The sequence below is a fragment of the Equus quagga genome, chromosome 11 (genome assembly GCF_021613505.1).
Source record: "Equus quagga isolate Etosha38 chromosome 11, UCLA_HA_Equagga_1.0, whole genome shotgun sequence".
Taxonomy (NCBI): Eukaryota; Metazoa; Chordata; class Mammalia; order Perissodactyla; family Equidae; genus Equus; species Equus quagga.
The window spans coordinates 115,488,890-115,510,600 of NC_060277.1; the positions used below are offsets into that span (position 1 = coordinate 115,488,890).

Genomic DNA, 21,711 nt, shown 5'->3' on the forward strand with positions numbered 1-21,711 from the left:
TTATATATATATATATATATATATATATATATATATATATATATAAGTGTTATGCCATCTTGGTGGAGTGTCCCTTTTATCATTATAAACTGCCCCTCTTTGTCTTTCTTTATCTATTTTGAAGTCTACTTTGTCTGATATAAGTATGGCGACACCTGCTTTCTTTTGTTCATTATTAGCTTGGAGTATTGTCTTCTATCCCTTCACTCTGAGTCTGTGTTTGTCTTTGGGGCTGAGGTGTGTTTCCTGGAGGCAGCATATTGTTGGGTCTTGTTCTTTGATCCATCCTGCTACTCTGTGTCTTTTGATTGGAGAGTTCAATCCATTTACATTTAGAGTGATTACTGAAATGTGGGGGCCTACCACTGCCATTTTATCACTTGTTTTCCAGTTCTCTTGAATTTCTTTTGTTTCTTGTCCCATGATTTTTGGACTACTAATTCAGGTAGGTAAATTTCTATATTGGCTTTCTTCTTATTTGTAATTTGTGCCTTTATTCTTGTTATTTGTTTAGTGGTTACCAGGTGGTTTGTATAAAACATCTCATAGATGAGATAGTCCATTTTCTAATAGCCTCTTATTTCCTTAAATTAAAACGTTCCATCCCTTTTCTCTTCCCCTTCTAGGTTGTTATTGTCAGGTTTTTTTTCTCTTCCTTCTTGTGTTGTGAGTTTGTGGTTAAAATGACAAGATTATATTTATTCTTGGTATTTCCCTTCCTTTTATCTTTAATGTTATATTTAACTTTTGCTAACCTGTTCTGATGGAGAGCTGCTACTTTCTGTTATTGTCCTTCTGCTTATCTCCTTTGCTCTGGGTTTTGTAACCCCTTTCCTTCTTTTGATTTTTCAGGTATGAGGATCTTCCTGACATTTCTTGAAGAGGAGGTTTTGTGGCAATGAACTCCCTTAACTTGTTTATCTGGGAAAGTTTTTATTTCTCCATCGTATTTGAAGGATATTTTCGCTGAGTAGAGTATTCTTGGCTGCAAGTTTTTGCCCATCAGAGTTTTGAATATATCATTCCACTCTCTTCTAGCCTGTAAGGTATCTGCTGAGAAATCTGCTGAAAGCCTTATGGGGGTTCCTTTGTAGGTTATTTTCTTCTGCCTGGCTGCCCTTAGTATTTTCTCTTTGTCATTGACTTTTGCCAGCTTCACTACTATATGCTTTGGGGTTGGTCTTTTTACATTGATAAAGTTTGGAGATGTATTGGCTTCTGTCACATGGAGTTCCATCTCTCTTCCCAGGTTTGGAAAGTTCTCAGGCATTATTTCCTTGAACAGGCTTTCTGCCCCCTTCTCCTTCTCTACTCCCTCTGGGATACCTATAATCTTTATGTTGCATCTCCTAATTGAGTCAGATAATTATCGGAGAGTTTCTTCATTTCTTTTTAGTCTTAGTTCTCTCTCCTCCTCTGTCTGCAGCATTTCTATATTCCTATCCTACACATTGCTAATCCTGTTCTCCATATTATCAACCTTACTGTTCAGAGAGTCCAGATTTTTCTTAATCTCCTCCATTGTGTTCTTCATCTCCAGCATTTCTGGTTGGTTCCTCTTTATAGTATCAAGCTCTTTTGTGACACTGCTCCTGAATTCGTTGAGTTGTCCATGTGTATTCTCTTTTAACCCATTGAGTTTTTTAATAATGGCTGTTTTGAATTGATTGTCATTTAGGTTATAGATTTCATTGTCTTTGGGATTGTTTTCTGGGTACTTGTCACTTTCCTTCTGTTCTGGAGATTTAATATATGTTTTCATACTGCTTGATGGCATGGATTTGTGCCTCTGCATAGAGATAGAGTTTAGTTACTGCTTCCACTTGCTTCTACTGGTGTGTGGGGGGGAGCAGCTGTTTAATCTGCACCAACCAGGAACTCTGCCAGCTGTTGCTCACTGGACCTGGGCCCCTCCTCATAGTCACAGCGGTCCTGTGGGGTCTCTCGTCAGGTGTGTGGACAATCGCAAGGGGGCCTCAGGCTGCTGGTGCCTACTGTTGCAGATCACCTAGACACGCTCCCTCCTTAGGGTCTGCAGTGGTGTTACGGGCTTTCCCAGCAGCCAGGAGCAGGATCACCTAGATTCGCAGCTCTGTCACTGTCAGGGCCCGCAAGACCTCACTTGTCCACTACGGGCCACAGCAGAGCTATGGGCATCTACTGCAGTCTGTGCTTAGCTCACCCAGCTGTGCTACTTCTGCCCCAGGGCCTTCCCGCCTTGTGACTGCTGGTCGGGGCCTCTCCACTAGTGCTGCGCAGAGGCTTTCGCCGTGGCTGCTGTGGGACCGTGGATTTTCCCCCTAGACCGCAGAGCAGGCTTGCTGGGGCTCCAACCTGCTGCTGCCCACTCACACAGGCTCACTGGGTGTCCCTTGCCCCCTCTGGGCCCCAGCAGGAGACCGTGAATCAGAGGCAGCTGCCAGGCTGCTGCACCACCTGGGATCCTCCTGTCCTGGAGCCTCCCAGTGTTCTGAGTGCTGGACAGAGCCTCTCTGCTGAAGCCAAGTGGAGGCTTTGCCAGCTGCTGCTGTGGGACTGTGGATTTTCCCCCTGGGCCAGGGAGCTGGGCCGCTGGAGCTCCACCCAGCCCCCGGTCACTCTCACAGGATCACTGGCGTCCCTTGCCCCCTCTGGGATACTGCCAGAGTCCGTGAGACAGCTGGCAGGCTGCCACGCCACCCGGCATCCTCCTGTCCCAGAGCCTCCCAGTGTTCTGAATGCTAGGCAGGATCTCTCCACTAACACCGAGTAGAGGCTTTGCCAGTGGCTGCTGTGCGACTGTGGATTTTCCCCCCGGGCTTAGGGGCAATCGTGGGGGGCTTAGGTAGGGCTGTAGTCACCTGTTTCCACCATCGCTCCACCGGTACATGCACAAGCCCACTCTTGGTGTGTTGCAATGCTATGAGCGTGCCCGCTGGAAGAAAGCCACTTGCAGGTACTAGTCTGTCCGGGGGTCGGGGGTTGGGGATTGGAGAGTTTTCACCTATCGCCACCTCCTCCCGGGGGGAAGTCTGTCCACCTTCAGATGTATAGCAGCACGGGTCTCTCAGGCATTGAGATGCTATATGGATATCCTTTGTTGACCAATGAATGTCCAATTAGTTGTAGATTTGAAGGGGGAGAGACAAAGAAGACTACTCACTCCGCCATGTTGGTGACGTCTCCTGAACTTGGTTTTTTAAAAATGAAAAGTGTCAGAAATAAGTACTGAGACAAGTTAAAACTGATGTTTTCATTTTAAGTTTTTAATTGAAGGGCAGTTGTCCACTCAAAGGAGAACATAAACAATGCACATGTGACTATATATGCAGTCACATGTCTCTTGACAACGGGGACGTGTTCTGAGAACTGTGTGTCGGGCAATCTAGTCGTTGTGCAAACAGCAGAGTGTTCTTACACCAACCTTGGTGGTGTAGCCTCTACACACCCAGGCTCTACAGTACTAATCTATGGGACCACTGCCATCTACGGGGCCCATCGTTGACCGGAACATCAACATGTGGCACATGACTATAAGCATAGAAGTAAAATGTGTGACAGCAGGTAGCAAAAAGGAGGAAGAAGGAGAAAAATGAGGTTGTAAGGATGTTATATTATATGTGAAGAGGTAAATATTAAAGGCAGACTGTGCATACTGCAAATCTCAGAACCACCACTAAAGAAAGAAAACAACAAGGTTTACATTAGACACAGCAAAGAGAAAGTAGAATCCTAAAAAATACTCAAATCACTTTTTAAAAGGCATAAAAAATAAGAAACAAAGAACATGAGGAAAATAGAAAACAAACAGGAAGTTGGAGATTGAAATGCAGACACAGCAATAATAGCATTAAATTATCTAAGCGCTCCGATGAACAGACACAGATTGTCACGTGGGATTAAAACAACAGGACTCAGCCAGATGCTATGGATAAGAAATGCACCTTACACAAAGCACAGGTCTGAGTAAAAGGGCAGAAAGATGAGCCATGCGGACTCTGAGCAGGAATAGGCTGGGACAAAGCAGACTCAGGGACAAGGAATGGTACTGGAGCAGAGAGAGCTGGTGCTTCACCAAGACATCGTAACAATCCTAAATGCACACACACTTCATAGAAGACTCCACCATATGGGAACTGAAAGACAGCTCACCTACAACGATGGGTGGGGAGTTCAATACCTCTCAGCAACAGGCAGAACAGGCAGACAGAAAATCAGGGAGGACAGAGAAGGCAAGAACACACCTGTCAACCAAGCTGGCCTCACTGACATGTAGAGAGCCCTGAGCCCAACAGTAGAACATGCTTTCTTCTCAAGTCCGTATCAGACAGTCACGAGATGAGACCAATTCTAAAGCCACAAAACAAGCAAGTACAGAAGAATTACAGGTTCTCTGCCCACAACAGAATTAAATCAGAAAGCAGTGGGGTAACATCAGTGTCATGGCGGAGGGAGCTTGCCCGGGACTCTCTCCCCTCCAACATACAACAAAAAGGAGCAACCATATTCCAACAGAAAACATCCTAATAGCATAGGAATCCTCAGAGAGTCATGGCGGCCACACAACGGAGAGCGGAGAGGCTGGGGCCCCCCTTGGAGGAACTGGACCAGGGTAAGAGAGAACTTTGCTCCCTCCCCTAAAGACTGAGATCACTGCTGCAGGAGGCTCCATGAGGGAAGGAGTGGGGGAGAGGTTGCGCATCCAGGGGATCACCCAGGATTCCCTAGGGCCCTTGCAGCCTAGAGGGAAGCTAATGGAGCAAAAGCTTTCATGCTGGGTGATCTCATCAAGCCAAGACCCCAGGAGACCAGATAGCAAGAGCTGATTGGGAAGCCAGGGACTCCATGCAGGAGAAAGCACCCCCACTCCCGCAACCTGCACTGCCCTGTGCCAGCCTTGCCATCACAGCTGAAGGCAGAGGGCTCAGAATATGCAGCTCTTGACCCCCATCCAGTGGCAACAGGCTGTAACTGCAACCGAATAATATCACAATGGGAAACACCTGTTCTTCCAGCATCAGACAATTCATCAAATCTCCAGATCAGAGGGAAAACAACAAATACACAGAATTCAGTCCTGAGTACTCAGAAATAAGTAAACTAAACAACAATGAATTCAAAATAGCTATCATCAAAAAACTCAATGAGGTAAAAGAGAATATAGAGAAACAATTCAATGAGTTCAGGAGCTACTTCACAAAAGAGATTGAAACTATGAAGAAGAATCAACCAGAAATATTAGAGATGAAAGACACAATGGAAGAGATAAAACAAAATACGGATTCCCTGAAGGCTCGTGTGGACACCACAGAGGAGCGAATCAGCAGAATCGAAGACAGACATGTTCAAATGCTCCAGACAGAGGAGGAGAGAGAACTCAGACCAAAAAGAAGTGAAGAAAGTCTCTGAAAAATAGGTGACTGAATTAGGAAATGCAACATAAGAATTATAGGTATTCAAGAAGGTGAAGAGAAGGAGAATGGAGCAGAAAGCATGCTCAAAGAAATAACAGCAGACAACTTCCCAAATCTGGGGAATGAGAAGGAAATGTGTGTGGAGGAAGCTCTAAGATCTCCTGGATTTCTCAATGTAAAAAGACCTACTGCAAGGCATATAGTAGTGAAACTGGCAAAAATGAACAGCAAAGAAAGAATACTCAGGGCAGCAAGGCAGAAGAAAATAAACTATAAAGGAACCCCTATCAGACTTTCAGCAGATTTCTCTGCAGAAACTTTACAAGCTAGGAGAGAATGGAATGACATATTCAAAACTTTAAAAGATAAAAACCTTCAGACAAGAATACTCTATCCAGCAAAAATATCCTTCAGATATTAGGAAGAAATTAAATCTTTCCCAGACACATAAAAGCTAAGGGACTTCATAGCCACAAGACTCCCCCACAAGAAATCCTCAAGAAGGCCCTCATACCTGAAAAAAAAAGGGGAGAAAGGGGTCACAAAACACAGAGTAAGGAGACAAATAGATATACAGAATCAGAATAGGATAGCAAATATTCAACTATAGCATTAGGCTAAAAGGAAGGAAAACACCAAAAACAAAGACAATCTTGTCACTTTAACCACAAACTCACAACACAAGTTAGAATAAGATATGAGAATAATAACTTAGAAGGGGAGGAGGAAAGGGACTGAATCGGTTTAGACTAAGTAAATAAGAGGCCATCAGAAAAGGGACTGTTACACACAAGATCCTGAATACAAACTTCAGGGCAGCCACTAAACTAAAAAGCAGAACAGAGACACAAAAAAATAAATAAGGAAAAAACTAAGAAACACAGCATAAAAAAATGCACAATTCAATGGGAAGAACAAAACACACAGCACAAGAAACAAAGGAAACACAGAAAAACGAGAAAATGAGTGATATAATGACAGCATTAAGCCCTCATACACCAATAATGACCCTCAATGTAAACGGACTGAATTCTCCAACAAAAAGACACAGAGTGGCAAGATGGATTCACAAACAAAATCCAACAATTTGTTGCCTCCAAGAAACACATCTCAGCTCCAATGACAAACACAGGCTCAGAGTGAAGGGGTAGAAGACAATACTCCCAGCTAATGGCAAATAAGAGAAAGCAGGTGTCACAATACTTATATCACACAAAGTGGACTTCAAGATAAGGCAGGTAAAGAGAGACAAAGAAGGGCAATATATAATGATCAAAGGGACACTCCATCAAGAAGAAATAATGCTCATAAATATCTATGCACCCAACACAGGAGCACCAAGATTCATAAAGCAACTATTAACAAACCTGAAAGAAGATATTAAAAATAACACAATAATAGTAGGGGACCTCAACACCCCATTCACATAATTGGACAGATCATCCAGACAGAAAATCAACAAGGAAACAGTGGAATTAAAAGAAAAGCCAAAACAGTTAGACTTAACAGACATATATAGAACACTCCATCCAAAAACAGCAGAATACACATTCTTCTCAAGTGCGCACGGAACATTCTCAAGGATAGACTATATGTTGGGAAACAAGGCAAGCCTCTATAAATTTTAAAAAATTGAAATAATAATAAGCATCTTCTCCAATCATAATGCTATAAAGCTAGAAATTAATTACAATAAAAAAGCTGAGAAAGGGACAAAGATGTGGAGACTAAACAATATGCTATTGAACAAGCAATGGATCATTGAAGAAATTAAAGAAGAAATCAAAAAATATCTGGAGACAAATGAAAATGATAACATGCCATACCAACTCATATGGGATACAGCAAAAGCTGTACTAACAGGGAAATTCATCACAATACAATCACACCTTAACAAACAAGAAGAATCCCAAATAAACAGTCTCTAATGACACCTAACTGAATTAGAAAAAGAAGAACAAACAAAGCCCAAAGTCAGCAGATGGAGAGAAACAATAAAAGTCAGAGCAGAAATAAATGCTATTGAAACAAGAAACGCAGTAGAAAGGATCAATGAAACAAAGAGCTGGTTCTTCGAGAAGATAAATAAAACTGACAAACCCCTAGCCAGACTTACAAAGAAAAAAAGAGAGAAAGCTCAAATAAACAAAATCATAAATGAAAGAGGAAAAATAACAACAGACTCCACAGAAATACAACGGATTATAAGAGAATACTACGAAAAACTATACGCCAACAAAACGGACAATCTAGAGGAAACAGATGAATTCTTAGACTCTTACAACCTCCCAAAGCTCACTCAAGAAGAAGCAGACAATCTGAACAGAACAATCACAAGGAAAGAGATTGAAAGAGCAATCAAAAGCATCGCAAAGAATAAAACCCAGGACCAGATGGCTTTCCTGGGAAATTCTACCAAACTTTCAGAGAGGACTTAATACCTATCCTTTTCAAGCTATTCCAAAAAATTAGGGAAGATGGAACACTTCCTAACACATTCTACAAGGCCAACATCACTCTGATACCAAAGCCTGACAAGGACAGCACAAAAAAGGAGAACTACAGGCCAATATCGCTGATGGACATAGATGCAAAAATCCTCAACAAAATTTTGGCAATCGGAATTCAGCAATACATCAAAAGAATCATACATCATGATCAAGTGGGATTCATACCAGGGACACAGGGATGGTTCAACATCTGCAAATCAATCAATGTGATCTACCACATCAATAAATTGAGGAATAAAAACTACATGATCATCTCAATAGATGCAGAGAAAGCATTTGACAAGATCCAACAGCCATTTATGATAAAAACTCTTAACAAAATGGGGATAGAAGGAAATTACCCCAACATAATAAAGGCCAGATATGACAAACCCATTGCCAACATCATACTCAATGGGCAAAAACTGAGTGCCATCCCCCTGAGAACAGAAACGAGGCAAGGATGCCCACTATCACCACTCTTATTCAACATATACTGGAGGTTTTGGCCAGAGCAATCAGGCAAGAGAAAGGAATAAAAGGAATCCAAACAGGGAGTGAAGAAGTGAAACTCTTGCTGTTTGCAGACAACATGATCTTATATATAGAAAACTCCAAACAATCCATTGGAAAACTATTAGAAATAATCAACAACTACAGCAAAGTTGCAGGGTATAAAATCAACTTGCATAAATCAGTAGCATTTCCATACTCTGATAACGAACTAACAGAAAAAGAACTCAAGGACACAATACCATTCACAATTGCAACAGAATAAAATACCTTGGGGTAAATTTAACCAATGAAGCAAAAGACCTATACAACGAAAACTACAAGACTTTCCTGAAAGAAATTGCTGATGACATAAAGAGACGGAAAGACATTCCGTGCACATGGATTGGAAGAATAAACATAGTTAAAATGTCCATACTACCTAAAGCAATCTACAGATTCAACGCAATCTCAATCAGAATCCCAATGACATTCTTTACAGAAACTGAACAAAGAATCCTAAAATTCATATGAGGCAACAAAAGACCCCGAATTGCTACAGCAATCCTGAGAAAGAAGAGCAAAGCCGGAGGCATCATAATCCCTGACTTCAAAACTACTACAGTAATCAAAACAGCATGGTGCTGGTACAAAACCAGGTGCACAGATCAATGGAACAGAATTGAAAGCCCAGAAATAAAACCACACATTTATGGACAGCTAATCTTCGACAAAGGAGTTGAGGGCCTACAATGGAGAAAAGAAAGTCTCTTCAACAAATGGTGCTGGGAAAACTGGACAGCCACACTGAAAAGAATGAAAATTGACCATTCTTTTTCACCATTCACAAAAATAAACTCAAAATGGATCAAAGACCTAAAGGTAAGACCTGAAACCATAACGCTTCTAGAAGAAAATATAGGCAGTACACTCTTTGACATCAGTATTAAAAGGATCCTTTCAGACACCATGTCTTCTCAGACAAGGGAAATAACAGAAAGAATAAACAAATGGGACTTCATCAGGCTAAAGAGCTTCTTCAAGGCAAGGGAAAACAGGATTGAACAAAAAAACAACCCACCAATTGGGAAAAAATATTTGCAAGTCATATATCTGAGAAAGGGTTAATTTCTATAATATATAAAGCACTCACACAACTCAACACCAAAAAATGAAACAACCTGATCAAAAAATGGGCAGGGGACCTCAACAGATGGAGATTCCTCAAAAAATTAAAAATAGAAATACCTTATGACCCAGTCATCCCACTACTGGTTATCTATCCAAAGCACTTGAAATCAGCAATTCCAAAAGTCTCATGCACCCCTATGTTCATTGCAGCATTATTTACAATAGCCAAGCAACCTAAGTGCCCAGCAACTGATGATTGGATAAAGAAGATATGGTATATATACAATGGAATACTACTCAGCCATAAAAACGACAAAATCGTCCCATTCACAACAACATGGATGGACCTTGAGGGTATTATGTTAAGTGAAATAAGCCAGACAGAGGAAGACAACCTCTGTATCACTCCACTCATATGATGAAGCTAAACATGCAGACAAAGAGAACAGATTAGTTGGTTACTAGGAGAAAGGAGGGGTGGGGGGTGAACACAAAGGGTGAAGTGGTGCACATACAACACGACTGACAAACAAGAATGTACAACTGAAATTTCACAAGGTTGTAAACTATCATAATCTCAATAAAAAGTTAAAAAAAAATTAGAAAGCAGTAACAAAATTATACCTGGAAATCTCAAAATAATAGAAAATGAAGTTACATATTTCTAAATAACCTATGGATCAAAGAAGAAATCACCAGGGATATTAGAAGATAATTTAAACTGAGTAATATAAAAATTTGTGGGGCACAGCTAAGCAAGTGTTTGAAAGGGAATTTATAGCATGAAATGCTTACATTTCTTAGAAAACAGGAATGGCACAGAATTAAGAATCTAAGATCCCACCGTTAGAAACTATTGAAAGAACATCAAATTAAAGCCAAAGGAAATAGAAAAAAGAAAATAATGAGGATAACAGTAGATGTCAACAAACTGAGAACAGAAAAACAATCAAGAAAAATCCATGAGACCAAAAGCTGGTTCTCTGAAAAGACCTGCAAACTGATAAACCTCTAACTAGACCAAAACTGACATGGGAAAAATAGAAAATTTGAAGTAAATATTCAAATAAATATCCAAGAGCCAGCTATAGAAGCATATATACTGTAGGATTCCATTCAGATGAAATTCTAGATCAGGCCAAACTCACCCCCAGTGACAGAAAGCAGCTCAGTGGGTGCCGGGCTGGGTCAGAGACTGCAGAGGGGGCGAGGGCAACTGGTGATGGAAGGTTTACACCCCACGGCAGAGGTGGCTACACAGCCAGGCATACGGCACATACTGCTAAATGGGGGCATTCTATTGTATTTACATTATTCCTCAAGAAAGCTAGTGGAATATTATCTTCACTCAAGAGTTCATTCCAACTGCTAATAAAAGACACGAAAACACTAACCATCAGACAAACAGCATCGAGAGGTGATTCTTAACAGACTCAAAGAGCACAACCCTCTCACAGCCCTGTTCCAGACTGACACCACCCTCCAACCAAAAGGCCTTCTCCACCCGCCCTCCCTCGCCCTTTCTTCCTACTCTTCTTCACTCTCTCTCTCTTCTTGCGACCACACCAGACGTTCTAGCTCTGTTTCCTGGTTCTTGTCTTTCTCCCCCAACAGGATGCCAGGCCAGGGGCTTGATTCTGTTCCGTTTTACATCCTTAGCACCTGGGATGGCACCTGCCCCTAGAAAGCACTCAGTCAAAACATCTGCCTTGGGGACAGTCACCTTCCGATGTCCTGCTGGCATCTGGCTAGCTGTGCCTGGAGTGTCCCCTCTTCTCCCTGCAGCGACTGAGCCTGAAGGTCTTTGGCGATCATCTCCTTGGAGAGTTGAGCGATCTGGGCATCCCAGCCAGATTTCAGAGCTGCCGTGTCTTCCCGGAGTCTGAGCAAAGAAGGGAAGCTACGTGAATGTGGGTGTGGTTCTCCCTTGATCCCTCAAGCTCTCTTTCACGCGGCGTCCCCAACAAATACACACACTCAAACACATGTGCACGGACCTCAAAGGAAACACTACAGGTCAGCGTCTCTCCCACGCTCCTGTCTCCACATCAGGGTGGAGACATCCTTGCCTAGATTGGGAAATGGTCCAACTCAAGAAGAAATATCCACCTAGCCATTCCACCAAGCCGGGTATCGACTGACACCTACAACGTGCAAGCCCGAGCCAGGTGAGCAGGGGGAAAGGTGAGCCATGGCAGGTCCCGCACAGCCTCCAGTCTTGAGGTGGTGCCGTCTGACTCCCCTCTGCCCCCGTCGCCACGCCTCTGCAGCACCTCGACATGCATTCAGTACACGTTTTCAAATTAAATAGTAAAATGAGGTTCTACAGAAACCGTAAATTCCCCAGAAGATTCTCCAAAACTTGGACTAATTTCCCAAGAAGAAAACCCTTGGAGAGGACACCTAGAAATATTAACTATAGAAGCTACAGCACCAACCATGTGAAAGGCCACTGGGTGTTCAGCCTGTTTGCAGCCCTGGCCCAGGTCCCTCCCAAGCTGCTCACAGTGTGCTGTGGGGTGGACCACAGTGGTCACCTACAGGCTGATGACCAGAGCCACAGGCCCGCGGACCAACCATGGTGTGCCATACAGACACTGGACAAGCCGAGGGAAGGCAAACGGCCTCCAGCTGACAGGGCCTTGGATCAAAAGCCCGATCGGCTGCCCTGGGCATCAGACAAACCCTCACTCAGACGTGGGCAAAGACAGGAAGCAGAAGGGAGCGACTGCCCTGACGGGAAAGCTCTTTAAACGTTTCAGCTTAAACAGCCGGCCCCAACATCAAGGTGGCTGCGTTGGTGAAAATGCCTTTGGCAAAGGGTCAGTGGACTCCACAGGGACAAGGTGGCTGTGTCGGCTCTTCCTGCCCCCACCCTCACCCCAGCTTCCCTCAGGTCCGAGTCCCTGCCTGAGAACCCGTGTGCTCTCTACCCTCCGGGGCGCCCTCGAGCCCTGTCTGCCCCGGCACAGACATGTGAGGACAGGGTGAAGACACCTGCTCTGCTCATTGGCAGACCCTGCTGTGGCGGGCAGGGGCTGGCTCCAGGTCCCACAGCCTCAGTCCCGGCCGAGCCAGGGTTATCATCACACAGAGCAAAAAGATTTTTCTGTTCAGAAAGGACTGCAGCGAAACCAACTGGGGAAAACGCTTTACACACTGAGGTTGGGATGAAGAGGGGAAATTACTCCGCGCAGTGGACACAGTGCCACACACCCCTCAGAGGAAGGCAATACTGCTCAGGAACACATGCCAACTCTTCCGGCTCCACTGCTGACCTAGGAAACGCGCCCGCTTTGAACCTGCCTGGAAACAGCACCTCGGAGTCTGGAGTCACAGACCTTCTCCAAGGAGGAAGAAAGTCTGTCAAGCAGAGAATTTCCCACATTCATCTTTGCCATGAAGAAAACGTCACTTTCTTCGTATAATCTAAACAAATGACTTCTAGTCCCATCTGTCCAAACTCATACTGACCTCCCACCTAAAACAGAGGGCTCAGTCTGTGCCCGAAGGGCTGCAAAGAGTTGGAAACGTCAGAGCACACCCAGGGAAGACCGAACACTGGGGCTGGTGGCAGAGCTTGGGGGCGGGAGCTGCTCCACCGGCGTCTGGCCTCCACCCAGCACCCTCTCTGGGGCGGCAGCCCCGCTCCAGTCCCAGAGGCTATGGTGAGAAAGCAGCAGGGGGAGCGCAGGAACCCTCACAGAGCAGCCCCTCCCCCTCGTGGGCCGATCAGGCGCTGCATCCCAGCGGGCCTGGCCAGCGAGGGGGACAGTGTGGGACGCGCAGGAGCTGGCCCTCAGCCTGGCCACACCACACCAGCCACTCGGTCCTGAAGCCTCCAGCACCCGTGTCTGACGTTACGCGGGAAAGGAAAGGATCTCCTCTGGCTCCACGTGCTCATGCGCATGTTGCTGAGAAGACAAAGGGACACAAACTAGCTGGGGCCCTGATCGGGATCTCAAAAAGACAACCTCCCTCTCTGCCCATTTGTCAGCAACTCTGTTCTAAGGGCCAAGGGACAACAGCCAGCAGGTCACCTGTAACTGGAGCTTTTCTGATGTTCCAGGTGGGAAAGGGGAGCAGCTGGCGGCCCTGGCAAGTCGATTGCCCAGGCCTCCAACAATGTCCAGTGGGACTTTGAGCTTCCTGTTGCACTCCCTGACGTTGTTCCTACACAATTCCATGTGTGTGCTGGGCCTCTTCAGCTACAAGAGAAGTTGCTGGAACTCAAGAACCATACTGTTCTCTCGTCTCAGTCTCCAGCGAATCCCCACGAAGCCATGTGCTTACAGCAAGGGCTTTACACGTGTTCACACGTGTGCTCCTGGTTCCTGCACCCATTTGCCAACACCAACCAGCACAACCAGGTCAGCGCTCCAAGAGCATGCGAATTTGACCTTACCAATCCTGAACCCCCGCAGGCAAGCGTTCACATCTGCTCTGTCCAACACAGGGCCAGGGGCCACCCATGCCTCCCGAGCATGTGGCCAGTCTGAACTGAGATGTGGCTCCAAAACTTAGCACCAAAAAAATGCAAAATACCTCAGCAATAATTTTGTTCAGGAAAATTTAATGATCCTTCTTTATTAATAATTTTATATTGATTACTTTTGTTAAAGATATGCAACATTATAACATTTTAAATATGGTGGGCTAAATAAACTATGTTACTGAAGTTAATTTCACCAATTTCTTTTGTGTCTTAACTGTGGGCACTGGAAAGTTAAAATGGCTGTGTGGCCCCATCACACTCCCATGTTATAGGTTATACGGCTGCACAAGGCACTTGCCGTCCTCACGAAGCTGCCTCAGGGTCCTCATTTCTCTATCAGAGCATTCATCAACTAACGTTCTCTGCAAGATCACCACAAACAGGACCAACAAGACAGCAAGCTCCAGATACAAGTGTTTCTGTGCTGATTTTAAGCAGAGTATGTCTCAGAACACAAAGATTGTGACAGAAAATGAGGCTCCCTCCTGGCAACTCGCGGCCCCAGGCAGCAGCAGGCCCGACTGGCATGGACGCTGCTCGTCACAGCCTGCTGGGTCGGTCACACCGAGGAGCAGGAAGAAACTGAGGAGGAACACGCGGAGAGGCGAGGGCAGGCGGAATGAGGTCCGCCCCGCGGCTTCCATGCGAGGAAGCTCTGGAGATCCGAACACTGGCCTGAGCCCTGGCCTGTGAGAAGGGCCCAGAGAGCCCTCCCAGCAGGGAGGAACACGCAGGAACACATGCCCGTCAGACTTGGTCACTTCAGCTTCTCCAACTGCGGCTGCTTTCATGTAATAGATCAAACGATAAAACAACATGCCAAATCTGAGGAAACTCTCCTGAATCAGCCTTCACTTCCTAGTATTTTACAGTTGTGAGAGCCATTATCTCCCAAATAGGAATATAACTGGGCAGAGAATTCTCTATAAAAAAGAGACAGAAATATTCCCCAAAGGGGAAAAGCCACTTGCTAAGCATGCTAAACACTGTCAGATGATTCTAATTGTCTTCATTGTCTTCAGTGAACACGCTTCTCTAAGGATCACTCCCTTCCTGGCAGCCAGGAGACAGCAGTTCAGTTACAATTACAATTACAAGTACAATGAGTCTACACGTATGCATTTCTCCTAGACAGAGACACAGTGGCACAGGGCTGCTTACCTGTCCTGGCCCAGCCTAGATGCCGGAAAGAAGACTAGGAATAAAAAGAAACCAGTGAATGGGAAAATTGGAACCCTTGTGCAAAATGGTGCGCCCGCTGTGGAAAACAGTCTGGCAGTTCCTCAGAAAGTTAAACACAGAATTACCATGTGATCTAGCAATTCCACTTCTGGGTATATACCCAAAAGAACTGAAAAAAGAGACTTGAACAGATATTTGCACACCCCACCCCCAGTCACACAATGGAATATTATTCTGCCTTAAAAAGGAAGGAAATTCTGACACGTGCTACAACATGGATGAACCTTGATGACATTATGGTTCATGGAATAATCCAGTCACAAAAGGACCAAATACTGTATGATTCCACTCACATGAAGGACCCAGAAGAGTCACATTCATGGAGACAGAAAGGAGAGCGGTGGGTGCCAGGGCCTGGGGGAGGGGGAGGGGAGGTGTTTCATGAGGACAGAGGGTCAGTTTGGGAAGATGGAAAGGCTTCTAGAGATGCATGGGGGTGATGGCTGCACAACAATGTGAACACGCTTAATGTCACTGAACTGCCCACTTGGAAATGGTTAAGAGGGTACATTTTACATTATGTTTACTTTACCACAAATAAATAAATGCCTGCATTCGTACATGCATACACACATACTAACGACATGATTTGAAAACAAGAAAAGGAAAGTAAAGACTGGCTAAGAAAAATGACGAGAGAGCTACCAGAAGTGATCCCCCACACCCCAGCACCCACATCCCTTCACCTGAAACAGAGGAAAGGAGCAGCCAGGCACTCCACCCACACGTTCACCTGTCAATGACGGCATCCTTCTCCTTCAAGGCGTCCGCCTGCCTCTGTTCGGCCCTGTGGAGCTGCAGTTCGAGGGTCTCGCAGTGGGCCTGCAGCTCCAGAGCCCTGGACTCCAGCACCCGCAGCTGCTCCACGTGGGCGTCCTTTACCGCTGCCAGCACCTCATCCCTTTCCCTGGCCAGACGGTCGAGCTCCTCGTGCCTGAAACACAGCGAGTCCCACAGCAGCTCATGCAGGGCCCCACTCTGGACCCCAGATCCCAGAACCTCTTTCGGCATTTCCCACACTTTCTGTGCTACAGGGGTGTGGTGCTCATGTCTCATCATGACCATGTGCTCCATTCTGCAAGGTAGGCGCTGTTTATTTATCTTCCTAGCATTCACTAGTTTACTCCTCACACGTAAACACTGACTGAGCAAGTCTTAGATGCCAGGCTCTGGGCCCATGAAGTAAGCAGCCCCCGCACCACCGGCCTGGGGTGGTCCAGGTGCGGCCACATTCTGCCACGACCTGCTCATGCGCCCACATGCCCATTCAACCTCAGTCTCACCATCTGGGGCTGAGAACACTGACGCTCACCCTCACGAGTGCTGGTCAGCGTGCCAGCCCTGGGAGGCACTCCCACGTGCTGGCCGCCAGCTGAGGGCACAACCCCTCTCTCCACTGCCAATGGGCACCAATCCAGCAGTCTGGAAAGTAGTTTCCAACTACACATCTGATTACAGTGGAAAGGCAGTAAACAGACCCATTTTTAAAAGTTTTTCTTCTCAATTTGTACATATTGCACAAACATCATGTCAACACAACAAAAGATATAAGAAAAACGACCCTGATGCACCACCATCACCCGTCTCCATTACATGGTGTCTTCTTGATCATCATGCATGCATTTTACATGTAGCCACAGTGACGCTGCTCCAGAAAAGAAATGGCAACTGAAGCGGATGGACGCCGCCCCTCTCGGGTTCCCCAGGGCCCACCTATCCGCAGGACTGGGTTCCCCCAACTGAAGGCACTCCCCCACGCCCACCTGGCCTCGCTTTCCCCACCCCATGAAGCCTGCCCTGGTCTTTCTCAAGCCCCCACTGCACCTGACAGCCTCACACATCTCAGTTGAGGGGGGTACTCTCTGATAGCTTTCTCAGGGTCTCTGTCCAGGGGCTGCCACCCTGCCTACATGCTGGGGGCCCCATGACACCCAGCAGTGCCCAGGACACAGACAACTCGCCATGTCCCTGCCAGGTACACATCCCCACTGAGGGATGGCACATGCATTTCCACAGGAAGAGGTGGCTCTGGAGAACCCAGAGAGCATAGAGCCAGGAGGGCTGAAGGATTTTGCCACAGTCATTTAAAACGAAGGTGACCGTAACACCAAAGCAGCACTTGTTGCTGCCATCTAACACTGATAAACTGGTTAATAACACTTTTAAGTTTCAAAACACTAAAAAGCCTAAATATTAGAGAACATCCTGCACGGAGCACAATGGCGGATCCAAAGCAGTGAGTCTGCAGGCCAGGCGGGCCCCTGGTTGGTGGGACCCTCTGCCCTGGACCGTACACTCGCCGTCCTCGGCCAGGTCTCCCTCCCATCCCAGGGGCCACTGACATCGGGAGCCAGAAATACTCACTTCCTCCTAAACATCTCCTCCTCTTTTTTCCTGGTCAGCTGCACAGAGCAAAGTTTACCCTCTAAGTCTTCAATCCTAAAAACAAATATTTGTGGAAAAAGCGGGTAAGGGACTACAGCAAAGCCAGCCTGACACAAATAAGCCAAGACAGGCAGAAACTTCCAGACTTAGAGTCCAAACTGCATGGCACATAGCTGCCACCACCCAAGAGAGACGGGGCAGGCTCCGCACCGGGCATCCCTCACTGCGGCAAGCTCCCTGAGCTCTTGGTCTCTGCACTGCAGCCTTCGCTCCAGCTCCGAGCTGGCCATCTCGGCACTCTGTAGAGACTCTGCAGCCTTTGCTCCAGCTTCTTTCAGAGCCACAAGCTCTTTGTTCAATAGTTTAACCTTTGAGAGAGCAAAAGAATTCAAAACGAGGATATAACTGGAACAAACTAGGGGTCAGAGGTGAGCATGACCCTTTCATCAGCACCGGGAGGGAAGAAAAATGAGAACTCCAGAAGCAATAACACAGAGAGAACGTCCTCACATTCTGCCACGGTGAACACTCCCAGGAGACCCTCGACCAGGAGACACGCTACCCACTCGACAGCCCGTGTGGAGCTGAGACTATCACTCTGACAGACCAATGGAACTCCATTTGGCTCTGGGCACAGGGTGGAATATCGTGTAAATACTGGACTCACACATTCAGGTGGAGGTTGTGAGAATGTGGCTTCCTGCTGAGCAACCCCACTCAGATCAACTTTTAAATAACCTCAGTTATCTCAAAAGGCCTCAGTTCCTCGACTGCACAATATGGTGACAGTAATGGCCACTGCACCCAAATCAGTTCCTACTGATTTGTGTAAGCCATGAGGCCCTGGAGGGGTCGCTGTTCAGGGGTTTGTAACCAACTCCCACAGCAGACGGAGGAGCCCCACCTGCCCCTGCTGCCCTCCTCTGACAGGACTGCCCGCCATGCTGAGGAGCACAGGGTGGCCCTGCACATCCTGCCTGCCCTCTCTCCCCTGGTGCTTAGAAGTGCCCAAAGTGGCCTGGTGAGGGTCACTGTGGGGCAGCCCAAGCCTTGAGGTCCAATGCCTGCTGGCCCTGGCTCACAAGGGTCAGCATTCCTCCAGGGTTGGAGTCAGGGGGACCCAGGCAGAGGGGCAGGACTTGGGCCAGTATTCCTGGGAGAATGGTGTCTGTGCCAGGAGGTGAGATTGGGGGTGGGGGTTGCCTGGCCTGGGCTCCAGCCATACAAAACTGCCAGGGGCCCCGGGGCCCCCAGCTGGCCCAGTGCTGCCCCTTGGACTCCAGCACTGTGGGGAGACTTAAGGCCTGGGGCACAGGCCCTTGCTGACCACTACAGCAGGGTTTCCATCTTACTAATAGCCGCTGTACGCCAGCCCAGGAGTAACCAGTAGGGTCCAGCAGAGCCAGTCGAGGCATCACCCTCCACTTCCTCATCCCCCTGCACAATCGCAGCTTCCCTCAAGGCTGGTCATCGCCTCAGTGCTAAAGGTCAGGCGTACAAGCTCCTCACACATGCCCTGGCCATGTCAGGGCTGGTGCTTCAGAGACCCCATGTTCACCCAAGAGTTCACAGAGGCCCCAGCTAGCACCAAGGCTGGCAGCACGAGCTTCAGGCAGGCCACTGACCCCCCGAGTCTGGCCTCCTCTGCTGTAAATGGGGGACACCCAGCACCTCCTCACAGGCCCATTCCAAGCGCTCACGGTAGGACACAGGCCAAGGACAGCATTTGCAGAGCCCCTCGCATCTCGGCCAGGATCAGGGTGGCAGTTTATCCTGGGGAAGGCACTTCCGCAAGGTCAGGGTAACTGCACCCAGAGCAGTGGCACCAGCAGTGGTTGGGCAGAGTGATGGTCACTCCTGAGTGGGGCAAGTGGTGGGCGCCATGGTGGACGCTGATTTCCCCTGGCGCCCCCGGCTCCATGCGGTGGAGGCCTTGGTCCACGTGCAGAGGAGGAGGCCTGTGTGTGAACCCTAACTCACAGTTCAGAAGCTGCCTCACATTCAAGAGGAGCTTCCCTCTTCTGATGAGGAAACTGTCACAGCCCCCCATTACCTTGAGCTCGTGCATTAAGACCAAGTTGCTCATGCCATCGGCGCGCAGGCGGAATTCATGCTCCCTCTTTTGCGTTTCGCATTCAAACTCCAGCAGCAGCTCCTGGAACAGAAAGGGCTCAGGGTGAAAGGTAGACAGTGAGGACCCAGCAGAGACCCACCACGCATGACCAACAAGTGAATGGTCAGGAAGCAGAGGTCCCTGAAGGAGGGAGCCCGTCACAGACCCTGGAGAAGCGAGTCGGAGAAGACGACAGAGTCGACAGCAGGACCCGCCATCTGTAATATCTGCACAAATGTCATCAGAGGGCTCACCGCAGCCAGAGTTTACCCCAACAACGTGGATCAGCCTATTTCTCCCTCTAGCCAGGTCAGTTTCTGCTCTGCACAGAGTGAGCCACTGGGCATGGACAGTTGGAGAGCTGCTGAAGGATTTACAACGAGAAACATGAGGCCCCGGGAGCCCCTTCCCCAGCCCCTGCCCTGACCACCCACTTTTAATGCTTTTCCTGTTGCTTCCCTCTATGTCTCTAAATAACACGCTGGCGCCACCATTTCCTGTGTCAGTGTTCTGAGCTATCTGCTGGGTCCTTGCTACAACAGGCAACAGTTGAGCAGCCCATACCTCCCAGTGTGGCCATCCTGGCTCTGTTACACCTGGCTCTGTAAAGACATACGTCTTGCGAGCTTCACCCACAGGATGAATCGAAAAGCCAAAAGTTGATAAATCATTAGGACGATAAAATGATTCACTGCTCACCCAATAGTCAACAATGGTCACAGTTCACGTCTTGCACAGCTCCTTGTTTCTCCTGTTCTGAATTACTCTCCTCTCTCTCTTTTTTTCTAATTTTATTTTTTTCCTTTTTCTCCTCGAAGCCCCCCAGTACATAGTTGTATGTTATTCGTTGTGGGTCTTTCTAGTTGTGGCATGTGGGATGCTGCCTCAGCGTGGTTTGATGAGCAGTGCCATGTCCGCGCCCAGGATTCGAACCAACGAAACAGTGAGCCACCTGCAGCGGAGCACGCGTACTTAACCACTCGGCCACGGGGCCAGCCCCTCTCCTCTCTCTCTTTACTTCTGTCTCTCTCTATCTGCCTGCCTCTCTGTTTGTCTCTGCTTATCTGTCTATCTCTGCCTGCCTGTCTGTCTCTCTGCCTATCTCTGTCTCTCTGTCTGCCTCTGTCCCTGCCTGTCTGTCTCCACCTGTCTGTCTGTCTGTCTGGTCTGTGTCTCTGCCTGTCTGCCTGCCTGTCTCATGTGTCGGTGGGTCTGTCTGGTCTGTCTGCCTGCCTATCTGCCTGTCTCTGCCTGTCTGTCTCCCTGTCTGTCTGGTCTGTCTGCTGTCTGCCTGTCTCTCTGTCAGCCTCGGCCCCTCACGTTTCCTTAGTGTGTCCACTTCCCAGGATGCAGCCCACAGCACAAACCTTCCTTCTCCTGCAGTGCTATCCTGCTGGGCCCTCGGTCTCCATGTTCCAGTCTGGCTTCTCCCTGGGCTAATGCATAGCTGTACCCCAGAACTTCCCTCCACAGTTCCCCCATGCAGTCCCCGGCATTCCTCGAGGCCGTCTTCCTCTGTTGGTTTACTCCTGCACGGAAGAGCCTCCTTCCTCTGTCTCCAAGGTCCCATCAAGGGGAGAGTGAGCCCGACGATGTAGCCCTCTCTGAGGGGGATGGAGCCAGGAGCCCAGCCCCTCTGGCCTCTCTGCCCTGCCTCTCTCAGGCTCCCTGGCTCCCGCCTCCACATGGAGCTCACAGGGAGGCCTGAGGCTGCCAGCCAGCCACCCAATCTTGGGGACAGGGAGCCCGCTCAGGTGGGCAACTGCACACCTGCCCAGTGATAAATGCATGGCTGGCTCTCTCCCATTCTCTGAAGGTCGAGTGGGGGCCTCAGAAACACTGTGCAGAAGTACAACTGAAAACACACATTTACTGTTTTCATCCTTTGAGAAGCAAAATGAAGTATAAGGGGTCACATAAGTAACGCCATCTGGAACCACAATATGAAAATCATTGACATTCATTCCTCCT

At 47.6% G+C, this 21,711-nt stretch overlaps 1 protein-coding gene across 12 annotated transcripts in view; it reads right to left on the minus strand.

Moving 5' to 3' along the window:
• CCDC57 (coiled-coil domain containing 57) overlaps positions 1 to 21,711 on the minus strand; it is a 118,975-nt gene that overhangs the window by 84,031 nt on the left and 13,233 nt on the right. For all 12 annotated transcript variants that reach the window (XR_006890537.1, XR_006890538.1, XR_006890540.1 and 9 more), the window contains exons 4-8: positions 19,681 to 19,782; positions 17,838 to 17,995; positions 17,607 to 17,681; positions 15,976 to 16,176; positions 11,229 to 11,387 (exon numbers count right to left, since the gene is read on the minus strand). Coding sequence is in view for 8 of the 12 variants with exons in the window: in XM_046675006.1 (XP_046530962.1) it covers positions 11,229 to 11,387; positions 15,976 to 16,176; positions 17,607 to 17,681; positions 17,838 to 17,995; positions 19,681 to 19,782 (695 nt within the window). In the remaining 4 variants the exon portion in view is untranslated. The remainder of the gene's footprint in view (positions 1 to 11,228; positions 11,388 to 15,975; positions 16,177 to 17,606; positions 17,682 to 17,837; positions 17,996 to 19,680; positions 19,783 to 21,711) is intronic.